The following is a 23,269-nucleotide window of genomic DNA, read 5'->3' as shown; positions in this document are numbered from 1 at the left end:
AGTTTTTCTGATGCAGGTGTTCTGAAACTTTGTTGGGCCTTGCACGTCTTTTTGGAATCTTGTGAAAGTTATAAAGACTTTTCCTATAAAAACTCACATAATATCAAATACACAACATTTTAAAGCATAATTTCAGGGTTTTAAAACTCCATGGAGCCTGGCCATGGGCCCCAAGCAAAGAACCTGTGGATTTCTTTATGACACGTTTTATGGTGTGCTGCCCTCAGATTCAGGGCCCAGCTGCACCCATGAGCTTACATGAGCCTAGCTAGTGACCTTAGCCATCTACGAGAGGAGACCCAGAAAATTTATAAAAATTTGGAATTTATTTATAAAATATTGTGTATTTATTCTTACATGTTTAAATTTAATCACTTTCAAAGTACTCTCAGTCTGATGCAATACACTTATCGAGATGCTTTTCCCACTGCTCAAAACAGTTGCTGAACTTGTCAATTTTGATGCCTTTTAGTGCTTCTGCCGATTTTTGTTTACCCTTCCACATTACCAAAACATTTCCCTTTAAAGACTTTTTTATCCAGGGAAACAAAAAAAAGTATCTTGGGTTGAGTTCGCGCAAATTGGAGGTCATGCCATTTTTGGCCAAAAACTCTAAACACAACCTCTCACAACACTAGCTGGTACATGGTACCAGTGGGTTTCTAGAGCACTCACTTAGCAGGGGAAGCCTGTGCTACAAGGGGCCTATTATACACACACACACACACACACACACACACACAGAGAGAGAGAGAGAGAGAGTTGGGGTCTCAGTCTGTCTCCACGGCTCACCGCAACCTTGACTTCCTGGGCTCGGGGGATCCTTCCATCTCAGCCTCCCTAGGACTACAGACATGAGCCACCATTTTTTTATTCTTTGCAGAAATGAGGTCTTGCTATGTCGTCCAGACTGGTCTCACACTCCTGAGCTCAAACAATCTTCCCGCCTTGGCCTCCCAAGGTGCTGGGATTACAGGTGTGAGTCCCTGAGTTCAGCCTATCTTTTTAACTTTAAGGAGGACTAGAACACTGACTGCAGTTGACTTCATGCAAACCCATTCTCCTTCCTTTTTTACCTCCTTCCGTCTTCCTCTCCTTAAAATAGTTCCCAGTGCTCCTAAGGGAGGGCCATCAGCATGCCTACTGTATCTCAGATATTCCTGTATGATCTTGAGACTCCAGCTCTGTTGACTGGTGGTTATTCAATGTGACATTTTGAGGAAATGTCTGAGAAAGAGCAGCATGTTTAAAAACAGCCTATTTTTAAAGATGTTTATCTATAGACTGCTACATCTATTGAATAATCATTTACACTTGAAAACCTTTGGGTTCCTGAAGCGCCTTATTCCCCTGGCCTCATAACTAATCTAGTTGGTGAGAAAGATCATGGAAAGTCTGCATTTATAAATATATTTCAATGACTCTTTCTCTTAATGTTATATCAGGTCAATCTGACCCACATTATGAATCAGTGTTAGAAGGTGTTTGCTTTTCATCCAGTTAAGAGAGTGACTTGCACATAGTATCGTTATGAACTGTGATGCTGCGTTCTGTGTATAAACGATACCTACAGTAGACTAATTTAACCGCAGGGTTGCTGTGGAACCACATACAGCATTTGGCAGATGATCCTGATGTGGCGGGTTTTACACTGTGGCGATGTGTGTATCAAGGCCTCCTCAGTGACCACTAGTGATAAGAAAACAGGGGCTATTGAATCAGATCCTAAAGACTGTTACTTGGCCTGCCCCATGCGTGCAGAGGAAATCATGTATGTTTTTCCCAGCCAGCAGATTGTTACTTTGAGTAGCAACCTGGGCCGTCAGCCCTGGCAAATAGATGCCCTTGCTGGACTGTATATTTTGGAAGTGGATGGGGCTGCCATTCTCATGCCATAAAACGATCTCTTGCTCCAGGGTCAATGTGTTATAACCCTGCTTTTGCTAATAGCCAGACTCTTCTTGTGTCTCCTCTCCCTTCCTCCTCTTGCCTTGCCTTCTTTCTCTCCAGTGGGTACCTTTCCTCATTCGTCAGCCAAATTAAAGCTGTAATTACAAAGAGCAAGGATGCGACTCGGTGCTGTTTTGTGTGTATCCCTACTGCGTACCTTTACACAGATGACTTCTCAATTGTCGTGATGATGACACTTGTGGTGAAGTGTGAGCATACTTGGGTTCTAGGATCCTAGCATTTTATCCAGCTCACAGTAGTAGGTGATGCAGTCAAGGAAAATGAATCAGGCAATGAGCCAAAAAGAAACACACGTAGCCTCTGCTCTCTTTCTTTCGTCTGAGGACTTGATTTTCAGAAGATTCTATCAGCCTGGTTCTTTAGGGAGCAAGAAGAAGGGGAAGGTTCAGGGTCCTGAGCAGTATAGTCAGGAATGCAAATAAAAGCCATGCCACTTCTATGAGGAAGGTGTGGCCAATGATGCTCTTAATTCCACAGCAGCGTGAGGCACAATCAGTGAATGGTGCCATTTTGTAAAGGACACACGCTTTTGAGCAAAGAAAAGTAACCCAAGGTACCCCTCAGTGGCAGAGACAGGAATACTGGCGTGTCTCATTCCCTTCACTTGTTGCCAACAGCTCCTCTCCTGTCCCTCTCTCTTCTTTAGTCTTCCTTTTCCCTCCTGCCCATGGCTTTTTCACTCTTTGATTTTGGCAGCCATGGATGTTGTTTCAGCCCTACAGAGTGCACTCTGCCAGTCTTACTGTTTTATTATTTTAAAATAACTAAAAGGACCAGGCATGGTGGCTCATACCTATAATCCCAGCACTTTGGGAGACTGAGACAGAAGGATTGCTTGAGCTCAGAGTTCGAGACAACCTTCTCTATTTAAAAAATTTATTTTAATTAGCTGGGCATGATGGCACACACCTGTAGTCCCAGCTATTCAGGAGGCTGAGATGGAAGGATCACCTGAGCCCAGGAGTTCAAGGCTGCAGTGAGCCACGATCATGCCACTATTCTCCAGCCTTGGCAACAAGGTGAGACTCCAACTCAAAAAAATAAAAATAAATAAAATACTTAAAAGGACTAGAAGCATTAGACTGACAGCTCCCTAAGGAGAAGAATTGGATCTCATTTGTAATCATTTCCTCAGACCCTAGCAAAGGGCCTGGGACGAAACAGATGCTCAAGAAACATGTTGAATGGATGAATGGTACAGATAAGACCATGGGGCAAGACAAAAACACACAAAGGCAGGAGATGTGATTAGGAAGACTCCTGTAGTAGAAGACGCCGCATGATACAAGGTGCCTTTACCAACTTGGAGCAACACAGCAGCTGTGAAGCCGGTAGAGTGTCAGATAACTGAATCAACAGAGGCCTAGGGAAGGAGGCAGCATGGTGCATAGGACTGGCTTTGGTCACAGCTGTGTGACCCCAGTCTAATTGTTTAAACTCTCTGATCCTCAGTTTTCTCACCAATAAAATTTGGGTAAATTTGAGGAAAACAGAGTCTCTAGCAAAGTGTTTGTTTACTCTGCCACTGGTAGCTTTGATTTTGGCTGAAGTTGCCTGTATCCATATCATCAAGGCCACATATATGGAAGGTTTTGGAAGTGCTAAGACCAAAACTGAAGATGCAGACCTTACCATATTGGATCTTGCTTGAGCAACTGGCTTCTTATGGTACGAATGTCTCCTTGTAGATGGAGTGTTAGAATGGGGCACATTACAGTACATTGATCCGCCTCCCTCCTGTGTGGTACAGACATGTGCAGAAGTGATACTCACCTGGCTTTTTGTATGAACATTTCTAGAGCCATTGAGTAACCTATGCTAGTTTCTTAGCTTGGATTACAGAGTGAGTCAGGGGGCATGGATACAGCTGAGTCCCTATATTTTTTTTTTTCTATTTGGAAGTTGTATTCTTTTTTTATTCTTGTGGAATGTTTGAAAACCTGCTTTTATAAGCCTTTAAAAATATATTCATTAATACCAGCCTTAAAATGCTTGTAACAGTCACAACAAAAATTTAAGAATGGGAACTCCTTTAAAAAATCGAGCCGGGCTCGGTGGCTCAGCCTGTAATCCCACGTCTTTGGGAGGCTGAGGTGAGTGATTGCCTGAGCCTGCGGGTTCGAGACCTGCCTGGGCAGGCGAGACCTCATCTCTACAATAAATCAAAAAAATTAGCCGGGCGTGGTGACGTGCACCTGTAGTTCCAGCTACTTGGAAGGCTGAGGCGGAAGGATCGCCAGAGCCCAGCAGGTTGAGGCTGTGGTGGCCGGAAGCGGCCACTGAACTCCAGTGAGACTCCAACTCAAAAAAAAAAAAAATCATAGAAGGGTAAGGCTGACTTCTTTGATTCATTTAATAAGCTTAACTTGAACATGTTCTCTGGACCCAGAAATGAGCCAGGGTCATAGGAAACACAGAATGACAACTTAGAAAATAGGGTTCTTGCCTTTAGGGAGTCTCAAATCTGGAATTTGCATTGGAAGTAACTTTAGAGAATGTCTTACCCAATGTACCCCCAACTGTTTCATCTCTCACTGAACAGAGCCCTCCATAGCAAAGAATGAGACATGCCCATTTATATCCGAATTATGAGGCATATTATGTTCTGTACATTCCTTGAAAAAATGATCCTGATGTACCTTGTGATTTCTGAGATACTTTATTCTTCTCTTTCAATTCTGTTGAGTAGGGTCGCATTCTGTCCATTCCTAGAGAAGACGTTTTGGAGCAGACACTTCTAGATTTCCTGCACTTAAATTCCATTTTTCTAAGTGCATTCAAAAAGGAATACCAAAGTAGTTTAAGTTCATATTCTCCAATTTGATTGTTGGAGGTTTAAAGATGCTTAATCATACCCTGCCTCTCTTGTGGGTTCTTCACAAATAGAAAATAGACACAAAAAGTTAAGTGAGTATCATGGGTCAGTATTCACATTATTAGTGAGCTGAGTGATTTCCAGACGTGCCAGGACTAGTTTGGAAAATATTTGCAACACTAAAAATATCAAAAGGATTTGTAACCAGAATACATAAAGTACTATGAATACAAACCAATAAAAAACCATCAGTTAATCTTCAGGGTCTATAGTCTTGAAGTTCTCTTACACATGTACAATAAAGTTCACTGTGACATTCAAGAACTAGAAAAATGGAAGCTGCCGAAGTGTCTACCGGCAGAGGAATAAATAAATAAAACCTTCTCTATTCCTACAGTGCATTGTTATGCAGCAGTAAAAAGAAATGAACCAGGCACATATATAATGGCAATTATAGATTTCAAATCATATCATTAAATGAACAGAGAGGGATATGCAGAATAATAAAAATTGTATGGTGCCATATAAATAAAAAACACAAAAATACCATCCACTGCTTATAGATGGACATTCAACAAATATTTATATTAAACACCAGCTAAGCCAGGCTCTGTGGCTCAGCCTGTAATCCCGCACCTTTGGGAGGCTGAGGTGAGTAGATTGCCTGAGCCCATGGGTTCGAGACCCGCCTGGGCAGGTGAGACCTCATCTCTACAATAAAATAAAATAAAATAAAAAATTAGCCAGGCGTAGTAGCGCGCGCCTGTAGTTCCAGCTGCTTGGAAGGCTGAGGCGGAAGGATCGCTGGAACCCAGCAGGTTGAGGCTGTGGTGGCCGGGAGCGGCCACTGCACTCCAGTCTGGGCAACAGAGTGAGACTCCGACTCAAAAAAAAAAAAAAAAAAACCAGCTATATACCAGGCACTGCTAGACACACAACACATGTGCACAGGCAAACACACATATACATATTAGGGCAGTATGTTTTTACATGAAGCATTTATACGTGACATATATTTATATCTGTTATATATTTAAATATTCATACACACATAAAAGTGTAGTATATTTGACATAGTATCAATGTGATATGAATAGTAAACTATCTAAAATGATACCAAACATACAAACACACCAAACCCATGACCTGTTCCTGGGGATGGGGGAAGGGGAATGGGCGGTAGTTTCATTTCTTAGGGGGGAGAAAAAGTCTAGTAGCAAATGTTACAGAATATGACTAGTCTTATGTCTGAGTAGTGGGGATATAGTATTTCTTGCATTTTTTATACTTTCCTTCTACTGTAAATTTCTACAAAATTAAAAGAAGTCAAGGAAAACAGGAATATGTTTATGACAAAAATGTCAAATGCAAAAAAAAAAAACAGATTAAACAGTGGTCACTGACCTTGCTTACACCTTCCTCCATGTCCTGACATGTGCACTTGGGTAGAAGAACACGCACTAACATATGGGCCATGGGCCCATGAGTTTTAGATTTCACTTGATATCATTCCTATTTCCAAGGGCATTGATGACGACAGATGCAATTGACCTCTATTAATTACTGTTCTTATTGACCTGTTGGTCCAGTGTGTGACAACTCTTAATTGAATCGGTACCTCCTAACACATTAGGCTGGAGAGTCCCCACAGATTCAGCCAGTGCTGCTGACCACAGCCTGTCATGTGTCCTCTAGACTTTCCTCAATTGTGTTCATTTCCAAGAAACATGTTGAGTTAATCAGGCCAGTGGAAGTCTCAGGATCCATAATGAAGTCCATTGACCCTCCTTGCCTTTGTCATCTGGGATGCGTGCAGGTTGACCATCTTAGCCATGCCCTGCCTCCAAGAGGCTAGGAAACCAAATATTGTCCTCAGCCCTGGGCCCAGGATTCCATTCCTCACTGCCCCCTGGGCCTCTCTCCTTCCTCTGGCTAGCTTATTGTTCTCTGCCTCCTACTGACAGTGGCCTTTCATCAGTAGCTGCAGTTCTCTTCCTGGCCAAATGCATGAGCTTCCTACTCTGAAAACAAAGAGAAAGGATGGGGAAGGTGAGCCCTGTGATCTATCAAAAAACACCACTCTCCCTTGTGAGGAGGAAGGAGAGGGACCATCTTAAAGTATGTCTCTCACCTTGCCCTCTCTGGGGTGCCCAGCAGTAAGAGGGGCATAGGCAACCTCCTCCACTTTCTCTACCTGTGACTGGCTGAGTTAGTCAACATCTAGAGGGCCTCTCAAGGTGTGAAGGGAGGGACTAACAGGAACCTGCTGGGTTCTCTAATCCAGCAAGAAAACGGATCCTCGTCTAACTCCTTCTGACAGTTCTCAGTTAAAAACTTTAAGGAAGCGAGGTATGTGATGAGTCTCCCCGATGTTCCATCCATGTTTGCTATAAATTCTAGGGTATAAGCAGGACGGAGAACTCTAAAGAGTTTGTCTTTGTCAAAGGCAAATGAATTAAAATGCCAGATTTGTTAAAGCCGTTGTCCAAAAGGAAATACATCCATAGGGGAGACCCATGAGGCTCCAGTCTACCACGTGGGTTTTCCCAGATTTCCTGGCTTGGGAGCAAGAAGGCGATATTTTAATTTTAACGCTTATACTTGAGAATACATTAAGATATCCCTTTGAATTAAGTCCATCAAATAACCAGGAAATCTTCCACAAAGAATTCCACAAAAATCTATGGTATGTCTATTTATCATTATAAGAAATTAGTCACCACAGGGAAAAATTGTATAATATAATGCTAAGTGAAAAAAGCAAAATAAAATTGTGTCTATAACAGGACTGAAAATGACATGCATATGAATAGAGATTGGAAGGAAACCTGAAAACTGATTTCCCAAGAAGATGGGGTTGGAGATGGAATTTGAAATTTAAGTTCAGTTTATTGTTTTCTTGTTTCTAAAATAAGAGCAATTTTATAAAATGACATTTTGCAGAAAAATTCTGGAGAGAAACATCTCTCAAGATGGAAATTATCTCTGCTGTTTGAGCTCTTAAAAAGAGGGCAAAACCCTTGGATAGTGTCTGCCTATGATTCCACTGATTGTGATTCTGTTCTCTGGTCCAGGTCAGGCAAGCTATGGCCTTGGGCCAAATCAGCCCATGAGGCAAGAATGGTTTTTATATGTTTAAATGGTTGGGGGAAAAAAACATAAGAAAAAGACTATTTTGTGACATGTGAAAAAAATTGTATGAAATTAAATTTCGGTGCCCACAAATAAAGTTTTGTTGGAACTCAGCCATCCTCATTCATCTGCTTTTATCTATGGCTGCTCATGCTTACAACGGCAGAGTTGAGTTACAGTGGGACCACATGGAATACAGGACCTAAAATCTTTACTGTCCGGCCCTTCCCAGAGGAGGTTTGCCTCCTCTCAGTCATCAGTTCAATATGGCCAAGAGAACGTGAATATCTGTGTTCTTTATCTCTGCATGTCTTTACTTCCACTCCTGCTTACCTCCTTGTGGGTAAGAATATCACTGAAGTCACCCAAGTGCCAGCCTCAGATAAAGCTTGAGAAATGTGTGTCTTCAGGGTTCTAAAATAGCCTTCTGATTCTGTGTAGAATGCGGGATTCAGGTATAATAAACACTTCATGGGGAAGGGTCAAAGCTGTTTAGTTAATACTTATTCTGTCTTGGAAATGAAAATTCCAACATCCTGGGATTGTTGTCACTGCTGTTATTATCACGGTGATCATTCCTATATATGGTCTGAGAAACAGTCAGAGGCTGTCGCACTCTACTGCTCATTACAAATGAGACCTTTTTCCAACTGAAATAATAACGTGTGGGTCTAATTCAAATAAAGCTCATTAGAGATAGAGACAGCCATTAATGCCTCGATTGATTTTTCTAATGAAGTAAGCCTGGAGGAGGAGACTTGAACAGCACAGCTAATTATTTTTACTTTTCTTCAACATTTCTTCCTCATTTAAAACTGTTCTTATAACTTGTTGTTGGACTGTAAACAAAAACGCTGCTGAAAAGCTCTCCTTGATTGAAGAGGTTCTGACGCATCCAGCCCCAAGGAAGCAGGGGCGGTGACTGTTTCCAGCCCTGCAGGAGAAGGTGGAAGTCCAGCAGCCCTAGGGTTGTCCTTCCTTCCACTTCTCCTCCTCCTCTTTGTGCTTGCTCTGGGTTCCAGCTAGTGGTTCACAGATGCTCAAGCTATAGCATGTGGTTATCCTGTCCCTGCATTGCTGGTTAGAGAACCACTGACATGTACAGATTCTCCTAGAAACTTGGCTCTGAAGCCATTGCCTCTGGGTGGTAATGTGTGGAGGAAAAGGTTGAGAAAAAAGGTGTTTGTGGTGACACAGAAGGGAGATGCCCGTTAAATGTATGCAACAAAATACAGAAGGGGTGGTTGTGCTTTCTTCCTCAAGATGCACTTTGCTACCTAGAAAGCAGTTAAGCCCCACAGTACAAGTTTAAGACTGTCGAGGAGGTATAACAGTAGGTCAAGAAACAGACTCAGGAAGCCCACAGCTAGAAAAGGAGAGCAGGAGGAGGAGTTATGTGAAGGAAGCAAACAAGAGAAAGAGAACCAAAATACTGCACAGGCCAAAACTTCGAGGTTTCCAGTGTCACCAAAACAAGTAGAAGAGAAGAAGATGGATTATTCAGTTGGTCATTCAGTAAACAAACAAGAGGCTGTTTTCTGACAAGTATAACAGGTCACACTGCCAGACAGAAATAAGACTCATTAAAACACACTTCTGTGATGATCCTTCATCACAGAACCTCATGTTTGCTCTCTCCCAGCATGACAAAGTCTTGATCGTTAAGTATCTGACTTCATGGCCATACCTGTGAGGTTCTTCAACTCAGAACTCTGGGATGATAACTAAAGACTGAGTTGAAGACACCTGGCTGAGCATCATGGAAAGAGAACTGGACATGTTCCATATGTGGTTTACATTGGTATTCCAGCAGGACCCCTTATCCACAGCTTCACTTTCTATGGTGCCAGTTACCTGTGGTCACCAAGAAAGTGAATGCAGTACAATAAGATGTTTAAAGAGAAAACACATTCACATAATTTTATTACAGTATATTGTTATAATTGTTCTATTTCATTGTTAGTTATTGCTGCTAATCTCCTACTGTGTCTAATTTTAAAGTTAAACTTTATCATAAATATATATGAGGAAGGACCTCGCCCCAAAAAAACGGAATTATTTTTTGAGTGTGGGCTCTTTGCTGTACAGGCTTCCCCCTCTAGGAAAGTGTTCTGGGAGCTCAAAGCTAGCATTGTTATGAGAGGCTGTGTTCCACTCCAGTAAATTTTGAGGGGGAGATTCTTTCAGCGTGTTTACCCATTTCATGATGGGTGACTTACAAGTGCACCTGCCCACACTGCGCTGAGTGTTCAGCAGCTTTTGACCAAAAACGGCATGGCCCCCACACCCCACCCTACCTATTCACCTGATCTCACCCCAAGTGACTTTTTGTTTTGTTTTGTTTTGTTTTGTTTCTTTGAATGGAAAAAAGTCCTCAAAGGAAAATATTTTGCCAAGGTGGAAGAAGTGAAACCAAAACGACAAAAGCACTAAAAGACACCAAAATTGCCAAGTTGAAAAACAGTTTTGTTTTTTTGTTTTTTGTTTTTTGCGTTGGAGTCTCACTCTGTCGCCCAGACTGGAGTGCAGTGGCCGCTCCCGGCCACTGCAGCCTCAACCTGCTGGGCTCCAGCGATCCTTCCGCCTCAGTCTTCCGAGTAACCGGAATTACAGGCATGCACTACCACGCCCGGCTGATTTTTTGATTTATTGTAGAGATGAGGTCTCGCTGCCCAGGTGGGTCTCGAACCCACGGGCTCAGGCAATCCACTCACCTCAGCCTCCCAAAGGTGCGGGATTACAGGCTGAGCCACTGAGCCCGGCATCAAAAACAGTTTTGAACAGTGGAAAAAATGTCTTGATAGGGGTATTGCATTCAAACGGAGAGTATTTTGAAGGTGACTGAAATTTAAACATGTAAAAATAAATACACAGTTTTTAATAAATAAGTACAGGTTTTTGGGGTCCCCCCCGTATGTACAGGAAAAAACATAATATATATAGGGTTTGGTACTCTCCATCATTTCAGGCATCCACTGGGGATCTTGGAACAAATCCCCTGTGAATAAAGGGGAATGACTGTACTCAAAGAAATAAAAATGATGAATAATAGACTGTGGGATTCTGATATCAACTTCTGTTTCCCCTCCTTGCAGTCCTTTGACCCCTCGCCCGAGTTCCAGACGGTTCTTGCAACATGGCCTGTTCGATATTATCCACTGATATGTTTGTTGAAAACTTATTACCAGTTGTATTGTTAAAAAGGGCTGTATTTTCTATCATGACCTGCAAAATGTTGACCACTTCTTCCTTTATTAAAGTACCAGGACACTTCCCTTATGACACCACTCAACAGCCTCCATCCTACCATGCCACCCCACCACTGCCTCCCCTCACAACCGGAGTGTTCATGACCCTTGTGATGTGGACCACATGAGGGTTCCATTCGGTATCCAAAAGACAAAGATAAGCGAGGAAACATTTTCTTCCCCCTCAAGCAAGGGAGGCAAATGTGTTGCCTAAAATTACTATATGGCACGGTGGTATGATGGAAGGACCACTGGGAAGGGAGGAGACTGGGTCTCCCTGGTGTAGCTGTGGAGAATTGCACTGCAATATATGATAGTGGAGCCAGGTCACAAAGAATAAGTAGCCAAATGGCGAAGCCTGGGGAGGAGGTATGAGGGGAAAGAGCAACATATGCGGAAACACCATGGTCTACAAGAAGGGCCTGCCTGCTTGATACACAATGAATGCTTGGTCCTGCTGAGTTTTATTTGTTTGACCATAGAGAATGAATGAACTGTAACCAGTAACCAGTTTCTCTTTGGGATATTAGATGGATTTTTTTTCTCATGCCTAGTAAAAATGCTGCGGTATAAATATTTGTGCATATATTTTTAACAACTTTATGGAGCTATAATGTACATACCATAGAATTCATTTTACATGTGCAATCTAATGATCTTTTAGTAAATTTACTGAATTGTGCAACCATCACCACACTCGGTTTTAGAACATTTCTATCACCTTAAAAGTTCTCTCCTATCTGCTTACATTCCCACCTCCAGCCTCAGGGAACCAATGTACATATTTTTAAAACATATTTTTAAGCCATGTATATATACACATTTGGAGTTTTCTCTTTGATTCTGATTTCTATAATCGCCATAATAAAGGATATGGATCTTTTATGACTCAATACTTATTGCCAAATTGCTTTTGAAGTAGCCATGCCATTTTTGGCAGTCTATGAGATTGCATTTTATTATATATTTGCAAGAATTAGATCTCACTATTTTTACATTTTAATTTGTATTTTTTGTTACTGAAACAGATCGTGTTTCTATGTGTATGTTTTCTGGTTTGCTTTTTTGTTGTTGTTTTGTTTTGTTTTGTTTTTCATCTAAGTCTTACTCTGTCACACAGGCTGGAGTGCAGTGGCATGAGGTTGGGGCTCAGGTTGGGGCTCCAGTTCACTGCAACCCCAACCTCCTGGGCTCAGGTGATCCTTCCACCTCAGTCTTCTCAGTAGCTGGGACTACAGGCGCATGCCACCATGCTTGGCTAACTTTTTAAATTTTTTGTAGAGATGAGGTCTCGCTATGCTGTTGGCATCAAGGGATCCTCCTGCCTCAGTCTCTCAAAGTGCTGGGATTACGGGTATGAGCCATCATGCCCAGCCCAGTTTTGTTTTAAATGAGTTTGCACTTGTGCACTTTCCCTCTCATTGGGATTCTCTTAACTGTTCTTTTTTTATTTGTATGAGTTTCTCTTATAGTTTTCACCATTTGCATATGGTATGCTGCGGGTAATTTTCCCACTGTGAGGTTTGCCCTTTTATTTTATTTTATTATTATGTTTGAAAACAAAGGTTTGTTTTCGCATGCTCAACTGTTTTAATATTTTTTTGCAATTTTTTTCTATTTTTTTCTATTTTTTCAAGCCTTAAAGACTTAGCGCCTTTTCTAGAGCTTTGATGAAAGTTCTGTTTTTTGTTCTGTTATGTTATTGTTAATAAGATTTAACATTTTCTCTTGGAATCTGTCCTTTCTGGTGATTCCCCTTTGTTAGATAGATACAGATCTTAAGATGTATTTCTGGGATATCTTACTCTGTGCTGGTGATTTCTTTCTGTGCTGGGCCCATTTTTTAAAAAACATGGGAAAATCCTAGGAGGAAACTGTCATTCCCAGGTAATAGAACAGAGGTGCAGTTGGCTGGGAAACACTGCCTCTGGTTCCAAAGGCCAAGACTGAGCCGTTCTCTGGGAGTTACAGAGTTGTAGGACTTAAGCTCTTCTGTTTTAACAGTTTCAAGGTCTGCTTGGGAAAGCACATGACCTGTTCCTGCAGGAAAGAGAAGGTTCTCTGCCCCAAATGTAGTCAGTGGAGGCCCAGCCTACATTAGATGGGAGGCCAGATAGAAAAACCTCCAGGCCCCCTCCCAACTCCAAACTTTCAGAATTCTTTCGCTTTTTTAAAATCCATTCACTTATTCAACAAATATTTATTGCATATCTGACATGTTGCCAACCCTACTCCACATATTGGAGAGCCAGCAGAGTGAAAGTTTCTGCCCACTTGAAGCCTTCATTCAGAGAGGAAGACAGTCAATAAAGAAATGAATTCCTACATGAATAATGCCAGGTAATGATAAGTACTACAAATAAAAATGAAGCAGAGTAAGGAGTGCTATTTTATATGGGATGTTCAGGGAAGGCAACAAGGAGGCATTTGAGGAGAGATCTAGAAGATGAGCTGGGAGCAGGGGAAGCCGCCAGGATAGGAGGAAGAACGAGCGCCCAGGCTGGAGTGCCTGGCATGTCAAAGGATCTAAATGTCAGCAGACTGATCCAGATATGGGCCCATTTCTCACCCAGACAGTTTTATTGACTGTTGAATCCGTTAGTCTCATTTTTCAATATCATCCTGAGAGCTATGATTTATTAACCACCTACTATGTGCCTGGTTCTGCTAAACACTTTACATGTATTACTTTTACTTCCCAAACAACTGTGCGAGTTAGGTCTCCCTTTTACAGATGGGGAAACTAAGATTGCACATTTACTCTCAATAACTTTCATCTAGTCTCCTCCAATGGGAAGATGTTCAGTTCACGGCTGATTGTTAGTTACATCCTTGAGGTGTGTTGGGGTAAGTGCACACACGTCTACAGAAATCTGAAGACTCCCACGATAAAATCACACCTAACACTGGGTGACCAGCCCTAGACTATTCATTTATTTTAAAGCTGTAGATAAAAAGTGCTTTAGACACATTAGAAGAATAGTGTCTTTGTTTGAAACCATGCTTTGAGCTGTTGCTCTTTAAGCTAGCAGAATTTAGAATGAGGATAATGCCCTTTCGTTTGTTAATCTCTCTCATTTTTAGCCTAGACACTTCAACAAGCAAGCAAAAAACTCTTACTCTAGAACCTTAGAAGTGTGTATGTTCTGAGTTGACATAAACATAAATTTCCAGGAAAATAATAATACGGAAAACTGAAGAAAACTCAGAAGTCTATACACAGTGTGGGATGTGGTTAGAGAAAGTGTGTTAGGTGAAAGCTCTTGGGATTTACTGAGTCTACACCCAAATGCCTCCATGGTCCTTTCAAACAAGCCTTCTTTGTCAGCATTATTAGGAGTTTCCATTCTTCCAGCCTGCTGGGCCTCATGGGAATCTTGCTCTCTGCAACCTTCAGTGTGTCCCCTGCACAAGGGTGGAATTGTGACTAACAGTCCCCAATTCTCAGTGAGTAAAATGTCTTTACAGAAACTTCCATTTTGGGTCCCTTTAAGAGGAAAGGGCATACTTCAGCTAAGAGAATTATTATGTATCTCCCAGACCCAGCCCCTACTTCCTGCCTTCTGACAGCTGAAGGTCTTAAGGTTCTGTCTTTAGCACAGTTCCTTCAAAATTAAATGAGACATGAAGTCATGTTACAGAAGCAGGTTCCCTGTACTGCCCAGTTGGGCTGGTGTACAGATGCAACCCTCTATGATACTGAAACAGGACCTCTCCAATAACAACTCTCTCAGAGTCCCTTTGTTTCTTTTAACTATTTGTTTGTATATACTTATTCTTAAATCGATACATAATTGTTATACATATTTATGGGGTACATGTGATATTTTGAGACATGCCTACAATGTGTAACAGTCAAATCTAGGTGATCGCCATATCCACCACCTCAAACATTTATCATTTCTTTGTGCTGGGAACATTTCAGATCTTCTCTTCTAGTTATTTGGGGATAGACAATAAATTACCGTTAACTCTAGTCACCCTACTGTGCTACCACGCACAGTATTTATTCCTCCTATCTCACTGTATGTATGTACCCATTAAAGAACCTCTTTCTATACCTTACCTTCCTCCCTCCACCACCCTTCCCAGCCTCTGGCAACTACCTCTCAGGCCCGCTTTATGAGCACAGCACTGGAGGACCACATGGTGTATGACCATCTCTTACTTTGAATGTGTTTTCATTTCAAAGATTTTTTTGTTTGCTTCTCAGAGATGCTGACAGGTGGTAATAACAAGAGTGAAACTGAACTGAATTTGAATTTAGTTGTCAAGTCACTACCGCCATGACAAAAAAGTTGAGCACCCGCCCTGTAGTCTTGAGTTTCTCTGAGATTTCCCCATGATTTACAGGGCTCCACCCTTACCCTGCAGTATTTGAAATAATATCTGCAAAGCAATGAGTGCAGTTTTCTTTCTCCTTTTCATAGTAATTATAATAATTTCATAGCAGCAAGTGCTTGGGAAATGAAAGTTGCAGCATCCTGAGTTTACAAAGAGGGTTTACGTCGATTCATCCTTCAGACAGTGGGGTGGCCAAGCCTTTCTTGTGGTCTGAAATTTCCTTCTGCTGCATACCCCTGTGACTCATTTACAGATTTGGAGACACCACTTTATCAAAATGAGTACGCTAGTTCCCATGTATGTATGTGTGCATGTGTATGCCCACACGTGTGTGTGTGTGTGTGTGTGTGTGTGTGTGTGTGTGTGTGTGGGGGGCTGTCTGTCATTGCTTTCAAATTCTTCCTTTATGGATGAGGTACCCTCTAAACCCTACACTGGCTGACTGAGACTTTGCTTTGATTTGTGGCCCCATTTAGTCATAGGAAGTCAAGGGACTGTGGTTGCTGCCGTAGAAGCTTTATTCATGTACACGAGGCTCTGGCCTGTCTGCGATGCAAGGCTGAGGTGGGAGGAAGGGTTGCCTACACCTGTCAGATGACAGCTTATTGCCCCCATCCTCACCCACCTGACAACAACAGGAAGGAAATCTCCATTCCCTTGTCAGGGGACCAAACAAACACAAGGTTTATAATAACAACAGTTATAATAATAGTATCAGTAGTGATCATAATAATAGCAGTGTTTAACATTACTGACTGCTTGTGAGTCACTGTATTTCTTCCATTTAATCCTAATGACAACTCTACGGGACAGAGATCATGATTATCCCCAGGAAACCAAAGCCCAGTCATCTGTCCAGTGTCAGGCAACAGTAGATCTCTACATATCTACATTGCAAATGTCCTCTTTCCCTTCCTAATAAGACCTCCATGAAAACTCTGTGAGCCCTGCCTTTCCTCTCCAGCTGAACAGCCAGCATCCATGTGCAAGCCTACTCTCTGGGCCTTGTGAGGTGAGGACACATGGAGGGCAGCATCTGGCATTTATAGCATTGTGTTAATATATATTGTGTGTCCCGTTTTCCACATTGGAGAATAAATTGCCCATGTTCAGGGACCTCGAAGTTCTTTCTGGCTCCCCAACATGGGACCCTGAGTGGCTGGCATCTTCTTGGGCACTGTCACCAAGGAGGCTATCGATGGGAGGACTGCTAAGTATACTCTTCAGGTAGATGTGGTTCCCTAGTTTCTCTGCCCAGGTGAGGTATCACGCTGCAAGTAAAACAAACCTGGAGATGACACTGGACCCACACAGCCTGAAAGCAGCAGGGGTGCAAGTTAGCAGTCTGATGGTGGAGGAAACCAAACGTGCTAAGCAATGAATCACATCCTGAGAGAACCAGCAGTCTGGGTTCAGTGGGTATGGGAGGAGGTGACAATCCTGAAGGCTTCATTGTGTGGCAGTTCATTTTTATTGGTCAGACACACACATCCTGTATAAAAGTATATGGCAGGCACTATCTGATCACTTGATTACTATTAACTCAATCGTTGACAACCCTGTGAAGTAGGTATTGTTGTTATCTTCATTTTACAGATGAAGAAACTGAGATGTAGAAAGATAACTTGATCAAGCTCCCAGAGCTAGTAAGTCACACAGCCAGGATTAGCACCCAGCCATCTGGCATGGTTTTTCATTATCATGACACTTAAGTATTAGGAAAATGCCAAATATTTCCAATATATGGATAATGTGACAGACATGTAATATATTTGAGAAATAGTCATATGCAAAATTATTACCATCGTTACAAAGTGGTACTTTAAGGAATAAGTTATTTTTTAAATTCTGTTTTTTTAAAAAAATATATATATATATATCCCCTCCCCCCCAAAAAAATTAGAACATGTAGTGTGTATTTAAAAGTAAAAAGTTTTAGTATGCAAATAATAACATCTGACTTTTTACCAAGCCTGTATCTATGGCATTGTGAGGAAGGCAGGGCGGGCATCTTTGTCTTGTGCCATCTGTGAGGAATTACAAACGAAGAAAGCCATGTGTTTTGACAAGACAACCCAGCATGATCAGATGTGGAGTCTTAAAGCCCAGTCCCAACTGTGTCTTCATCAAACTTATAACCTAGTGAAGAGAGGATAAAATATGTTTAAAAGTAATCACTGGGGCAACCCCTTTGGGTCCCCTCCCACTTGCCTGAGCCCGCGGGTTCGAGACCCACCTGGGCAACTTGGTGAGACCTCATCTCTACAATAAATCAAAAAAATTAGCCGGGTGTGGTAGCGCGTGCCTGTAGTTCCAGCTACTTGGAAGGCTGAGGTGGAAGGATCGCCAGAGCCCTGCAGGTCGAGGCTGCGGTGGCCGGGAGTATGCCACTGCACTTCAGTCTGGGCGACAGAGTGAGACTCCAACTCAAATAAATAAATAAATAAATAAAGTAATCATTGTATACAGTCCTTAATCCTCCAGATAACCTGTTTTGTTAACAAATGAATCAAAAGCATCTCTGCCTCTGTCATGCCTCACACTCATACCAAGCATAGACATAGTAGACATCTTTAAAGAATTCTTATGCTTGTTTAATCCATTTTAAAATCAATTAAACTCAGACATTCTTGGATTGTACAATCTCCCTCTGTAAAATGTTAACTTCCAGGCAAGCGAATATAACTATAGGATGAACTACTGAAAATGACTCGTTCATTCTTCCTGATGAGAAATTGGTCTTCTGAATCGATTGTTCATCTGGTACTTGCTTAGTGAAAAGCTGGTTCTTGTATATGCCCATTATAGTATAAATCCTTACCCACATAAAGTAAGGACTTATTTGGGGCTTGATACAACTCTTCATGCCTTGTATATATAGCTTACAAATCAGCCGGCATGTATGTATTACGTATCTACAGTGTGCCCGAAGTTACTGATAAAGTCTGGATTCTGTTGCAAGTAGACATATATTCCGAGAAAATCTATTACAAGTAACTGTTTCAGACTCTGCTTTGAATTTTTCATTCATTCACATGTTCTTTTTCCTTTTCCTCTAAGGGTCGGGATTACTGTTCGGAAGAAGAGGATATCACATAGCACCAATTCTACCACTCACACCAGGAGCTACTGCTGTGTAAATAGGTTCCACCCCAGTTGAAATCTTTGCAAGGGTCGATTCTATTCAACGAACAGCACTATAGCAAAAGAAGATCGTTCCATATCGTACGCCCCATAAAATTACAGTGTTTCTTAATGAACTTGCAAAGGAATATCGCTAAAAACAAACAAACAAACAAAAAAACTGTTATCGAACTTTCTTTGTTGCTGCTAGTTAAAACTTGTTGCAACTTTTCACTTCTCTTGTGTCCAGGTATGCAGCAAAATTCTGCAATTTCACCTTAAAGATACTGTTGGTTTTCCAGATGCTCTCCAACCGATTTTCTATAAGATGAGGTAGTGGTGAACTCAGATATCAAATTTCTCTTCTAGACCAGTTCTGCTTCTAAGATAAGCATCTCCTGCCCTCTCTCCTTCCTCCCCGTCTCTCCCAAGTGGTCCAGAGACGGACTGAGCCTTGCTTCTTGCTGGCAGTGTTGAGCTTTGGAGATGGGATGGTTGCTTTGGCAAGACTTGTTTCTCTGCTCAGAAGAAGCAGAGAAGCTATTAGCAGTTAAAAGCATGTTGTGACACGACTCCTGGAAGTGACGTAGGAGCGAGTGGCAGGTTGTTTCATTTCATAGGTATCTTAATCAACATTGGCTTTGCTCAGACGCAGATGGGAAGTGTGATCACAATCATTTTGAATCCCTCTTCCTCACTTTTTTTTCTAAGAAAATAAACATTTTACTGTTTTTATGTATCCTTGTCTTCTCCCATTCATCCAGCTCAGTGTTTTAAGATGGTCTTGGGTGCGGAAGTTGTGCCCTCCTTCACAGTGATGCTGATCATTGGCCTAAAGAGCTCCCTACCCTTTCTTGAATGATCTACCAATCATTAGCAAGGCTGTACGTGGTAAGAAGAGAAAAGGGGACATCCCGCGACTTTTCCAGAGGGTCTGAAACCACCCTGTTCCCTCTCATTTTGTTAGCAAACAAACTCTTTTATTTGGTAACTCTGCCCCCTCCAGAATGTTCCACAAGCCTTGCCACTTCTTTTCCTCTGACTTCCAGCACTGAATCCACCAAAAGCATTTGCCTACTCGAAAGCATAGTCCATGTACGCTGGTGATATTTGGAGACACGAAAGCCAAAAGCCCCAGCCAGGCAGTGGTGGGGAATGTTGACTGAGTAATCAGTAGAGTTTATTTTTCCATACTATATGAAGAGGATGATCTCCTCTCAAAGACAGAAGTAATATTTTTAACAAATATTATCACAAGTAAATAGCAATCAAAAGGAGAAAATAACTTTTGTATTTTTTTAATGTATTTGATAGCTTTGATGAGGGTTCTCTGTTACTTTTGGGGGAGGGCACCCTAAAAAAATGCCATGCCGGCAGTCCAGGTTGGGTTTGTCCCACAAAAACGCAGGAGCATTGTATCTTTCTCTCTTGTTGGGGTTGTGAATTGGAAGGGCCTTAGTATTAGCCACACTGCCACCCTCAGAAGGTGGGTAGTTAAGATGTTTCATGCAAATTTGTTCTTGCTGAGAAGATGGACCTTGACTTTAACATCTATCCCCATCACTGATAGCAACATTGATGGGCTGATGGTGAGAGTCCTTATCTCCTTTTAGACCTGGGGCAGCAAAACCAAGGGGAAGGAAGCTTAGTCAAGTGCTATGGAAAATTGACTCAAATATTAGTAACAAAATCCCTTAATTCTTTCAGCCAACAGCAGCTATTTTGGGGAGCAGCTGTGGTTGTTACATAAATAGAGATGTGGCCAAAATTTTAGGCTTTTTATCCTGCTTCAGGCAGAAAAATGCAGGGAGAGTCAAGTAGTCTAGGGTTTTAGGTTCCCTCCCTTTGTTTGGTGTTTGGCCAAGTGACTAAAATAGTTTTCCACAACTGTAAACGAACCGCTAAGCTCCACCTCAAACTCATTCACTGAGGACTTTGTTCACTGTTATGTGGGTGACCTTTTCTGGGATTTCTTGTTCTTAGCAAGCAAGAAGGAAGCAAATGCCACATGTCTTCCATTTGATTCTTCTACTTGGTGTCTCAGACAGTGTCTTCCCAGAAAATCACCACCCTCGACCCTGAAGATGAAATATGTTCATATCATTATTCTCACAGTCACATTTAACATGTTGACGCACTACACACGTGCATAGAACCAAGTGTTTCTTGGGAACCTGACTTCAGAGTGTTTGATAAAACCGGAAGTGTTGTTCCCATGAACCAGCAGGTTTTCATCTGGAGTTCTGTCTCCCATGTTGAATACCGGATACAACTTTGATGTGCAAAAGTGATTTCATCTTCAGACACAGTTGGTACATCTAGAAATAGATCGGAGAAATGGGGTGATTGAGTGGGTTGGCGTGAAATGCTTGATTATGTTAGCAACGCCTAACACTGTCTGTTTTCCATTTGTTGGTTTTAATCATAAAATTGTCAAGTGATTTGTGTTTGTTCTTTTTTTTTTATACCTTCCTAAAGGACCTAAAGCAAAAATATTTTGCCTTTCCTCCCCTCCTTCTGTGTATCTAAACATTAAGCAGATTGTCTCAGGTGCAATGTAAAGAAGAATCCGAAGTACATTTGGGTGCATTCTACAGAGTTGTCATCTCTGCAGGGTCTGGGGAGATGGGAGGCAAAAGGGAGGGAAGTGCCCTGGAGGTAGAGGTAGAAAAATGATGAGAAATGCACCAAATGCATTCAGCAGACAGGGTTGATGGGCTGTTTTGTGTGCAGGGTGCAGTCGGAAATCCAGCTGCCTAGTGGCCAGTGGGTGGGGCAGGACTGTCAAGGGGATTTACAGCTGGATTACACACGTCTTATGTACTCTGAGTTGTAGAGTTGTAAAAGTTCAGCAGTGTGTGCGCAGCTTTCTTTTGGTTGGCGGAGATTCAGGATCATAGAGTACTGCTTCATAATTGAATACGTGTTTGTTACTGGCAGAGAACCTTTTTAAAAGAGGCTTTTACCTCAGCGATGCTTTCTGGCCCCAGGCTTGAGCAGTGAGCACAGGGTGGTGTTATGGTCTATTTAGGGACAAAGAACGTACAAAGTCCAGCAATGAGAAAACTAGGTCAGCCCTCAGAAACAGCAGCAGCTACACACACAGCTGCCTGGTGGGAGACGGGTCTCTCCCTGTCTGCAGGGCCCATGATCTGAACCTGGGCTCTGATGATTTAAATTAAAAGTGACCTGACCCAGGAGAATTGCCTCTTTGGTCCTCTGCACTGGCACCATCCTCCTGCTCACCGAAAGGCAAGGCGGCACCTCTGTGTCAAAGGTTCACCCAGGCTTTTGGAAACTGCCACACCAGCAACCTGACAGGCCCCAGGAGCAGGCCTGGGGGTGATGAAGCCTTTTTCTTTGGTCCCATTTCATGTCATCTTTCTTTGACTTATAACTCTGTCCTCCTTCCAACTCATCCCGTTTTTTTGTTTTTTGTTTTTTGGGTTTTTTTTCCTCTTAGGGCCAGACTCTCCCATAAGCCTGTTAAAAACAGAGACCATACCTCTTATGAATTTTACCTCAATAGCCTGTGATGCAGATTGGCAAATCAATTACAAGTCCTGCTTAGACATTGGGCAAGAATTTCGAAGAGTGTTCCTTCTCTACTAGGCTTAAAAAAGAAACTTGGTTAAACATGTTAGTTTTTGTAGGAAGAAAAAATTCAAATTCTTAATCCAGGAAAGCACTGACTTGCAATCTTGGACTTCAAGACTCATATGTTCTTTATGAAAAACAAAGCTACTGGTATCTAAGGTTCTCTTCCTCTTCCCCCCACATCCCTTGAAAAAAGATATTGATGCATGCTATAATTTTACAAAAATCTACCTTCTATGATCTTACCTCTGGAAGGCATTCTCAGACCTTTAATTCTGTGTACCTCTCAGAAATTTATCTTTTAGTTAAGTTGTTTCAAACTTCAGCCAAAAAATAAGGCATGGTCAAGGAGAGAATGTGTATTTACAGGCTCAATGGAAAGAGGGCTCAGAGTAGGAACTTTGACTCCACGATGTCACGGGTGGATGCCTGAACCCTGTGACCCTGGGAAGACCTGGGTGGGGCAGTTGGCTTCCCACTGCACATGTACCTGCAATAAGCCTTTTGGGATTTCATGAATGAGGCCTATGAACTGCCTTTTACCAATAAATGGATGTGTTTTTCCAAAGGGGGGGGTGGGAAACGTCCTTGATTTCAGTAGTCACCTTTCTGTGTGTCTCTGGAAAAGGGTCAAAAAGCTGTGGCACAGAATGAGAATTGTGGGTGAATATATTTACCTTTGTGACAAACATTAGGGCTCACCGGCTATACCATGTTTTTCAGGAGACTCTTATAACTTTGTCTGAGATCTAATCTCACCTAGGGAAAGAGGAAAAAGGAACCAATATGTGTTATTTATACTCAGTCTGTGCCAGATACTGTGCTAGGCATTTTATAATTGTTTTGTGTAATCCTCACACTAATCCTGTGAAGTGGCTCTATTACCCCTATGTTCTAAGTAATATACCTTCAATGTGGAATGCATCTATCCAACATAAATGCCCATGCTGAAAGAAGGAAAGATGTCATTCAAGTATTTTCCAAAAATTTTTATTATGACTATGCCCTTTGCAACACTGTGAAAACAAACCTTTTGGGG

At 41.9% G+C, this 23,269-nt stretch overlaps 1 protein-coding gene across 1 annotated transcript in view; it reads left to right on the top strand.

Annotated features, from left to right (window-relative positions):
• The window catches only part of CUNH1orf21 (chromosome unknown C1orf21 homolog), a 156,462-nt gene extending 135,388 nt beyond the window's left edge, over positions 1–21,074 (top strand). Inside the window, exon 5 of the mRNA XM_008056110.1 lies at positions 18,571–21,074. Within this exon, the coding sequence (XP_008054301.1) occupies positions 18,571–18,609 (39 nt within the window). The 3' untranslated portion in view covers positions 18,610–21,074. The remainder of the gene's footprint in view (positions 1–18,570) is intronic.
• The last annotated feature ends 2,195 nt before the right edge of the window (positions 21,075–23,269 follow it).

Source organism: Carlito syrichta, unplaced genomic scaffold (assembly GCF_000164805.1).
Source record: "Carlito syrichta isolate Samal-C Ts95f unplaced genomic scaffold, Tarsius_syrichta-2.0.1 Scaffold302219, whole genome shotgun sequence".
Lineage (NCBI taxonomy): Eukaryota > Metazoa > Chordata > Mammalia > Primates > Tarsiidae > Carlito > Carlito syrichta.
Note: the sequence above shows the minus strand (reverse complement) of the source record. Positions and strands in the feature narration are given on the sequence as shown.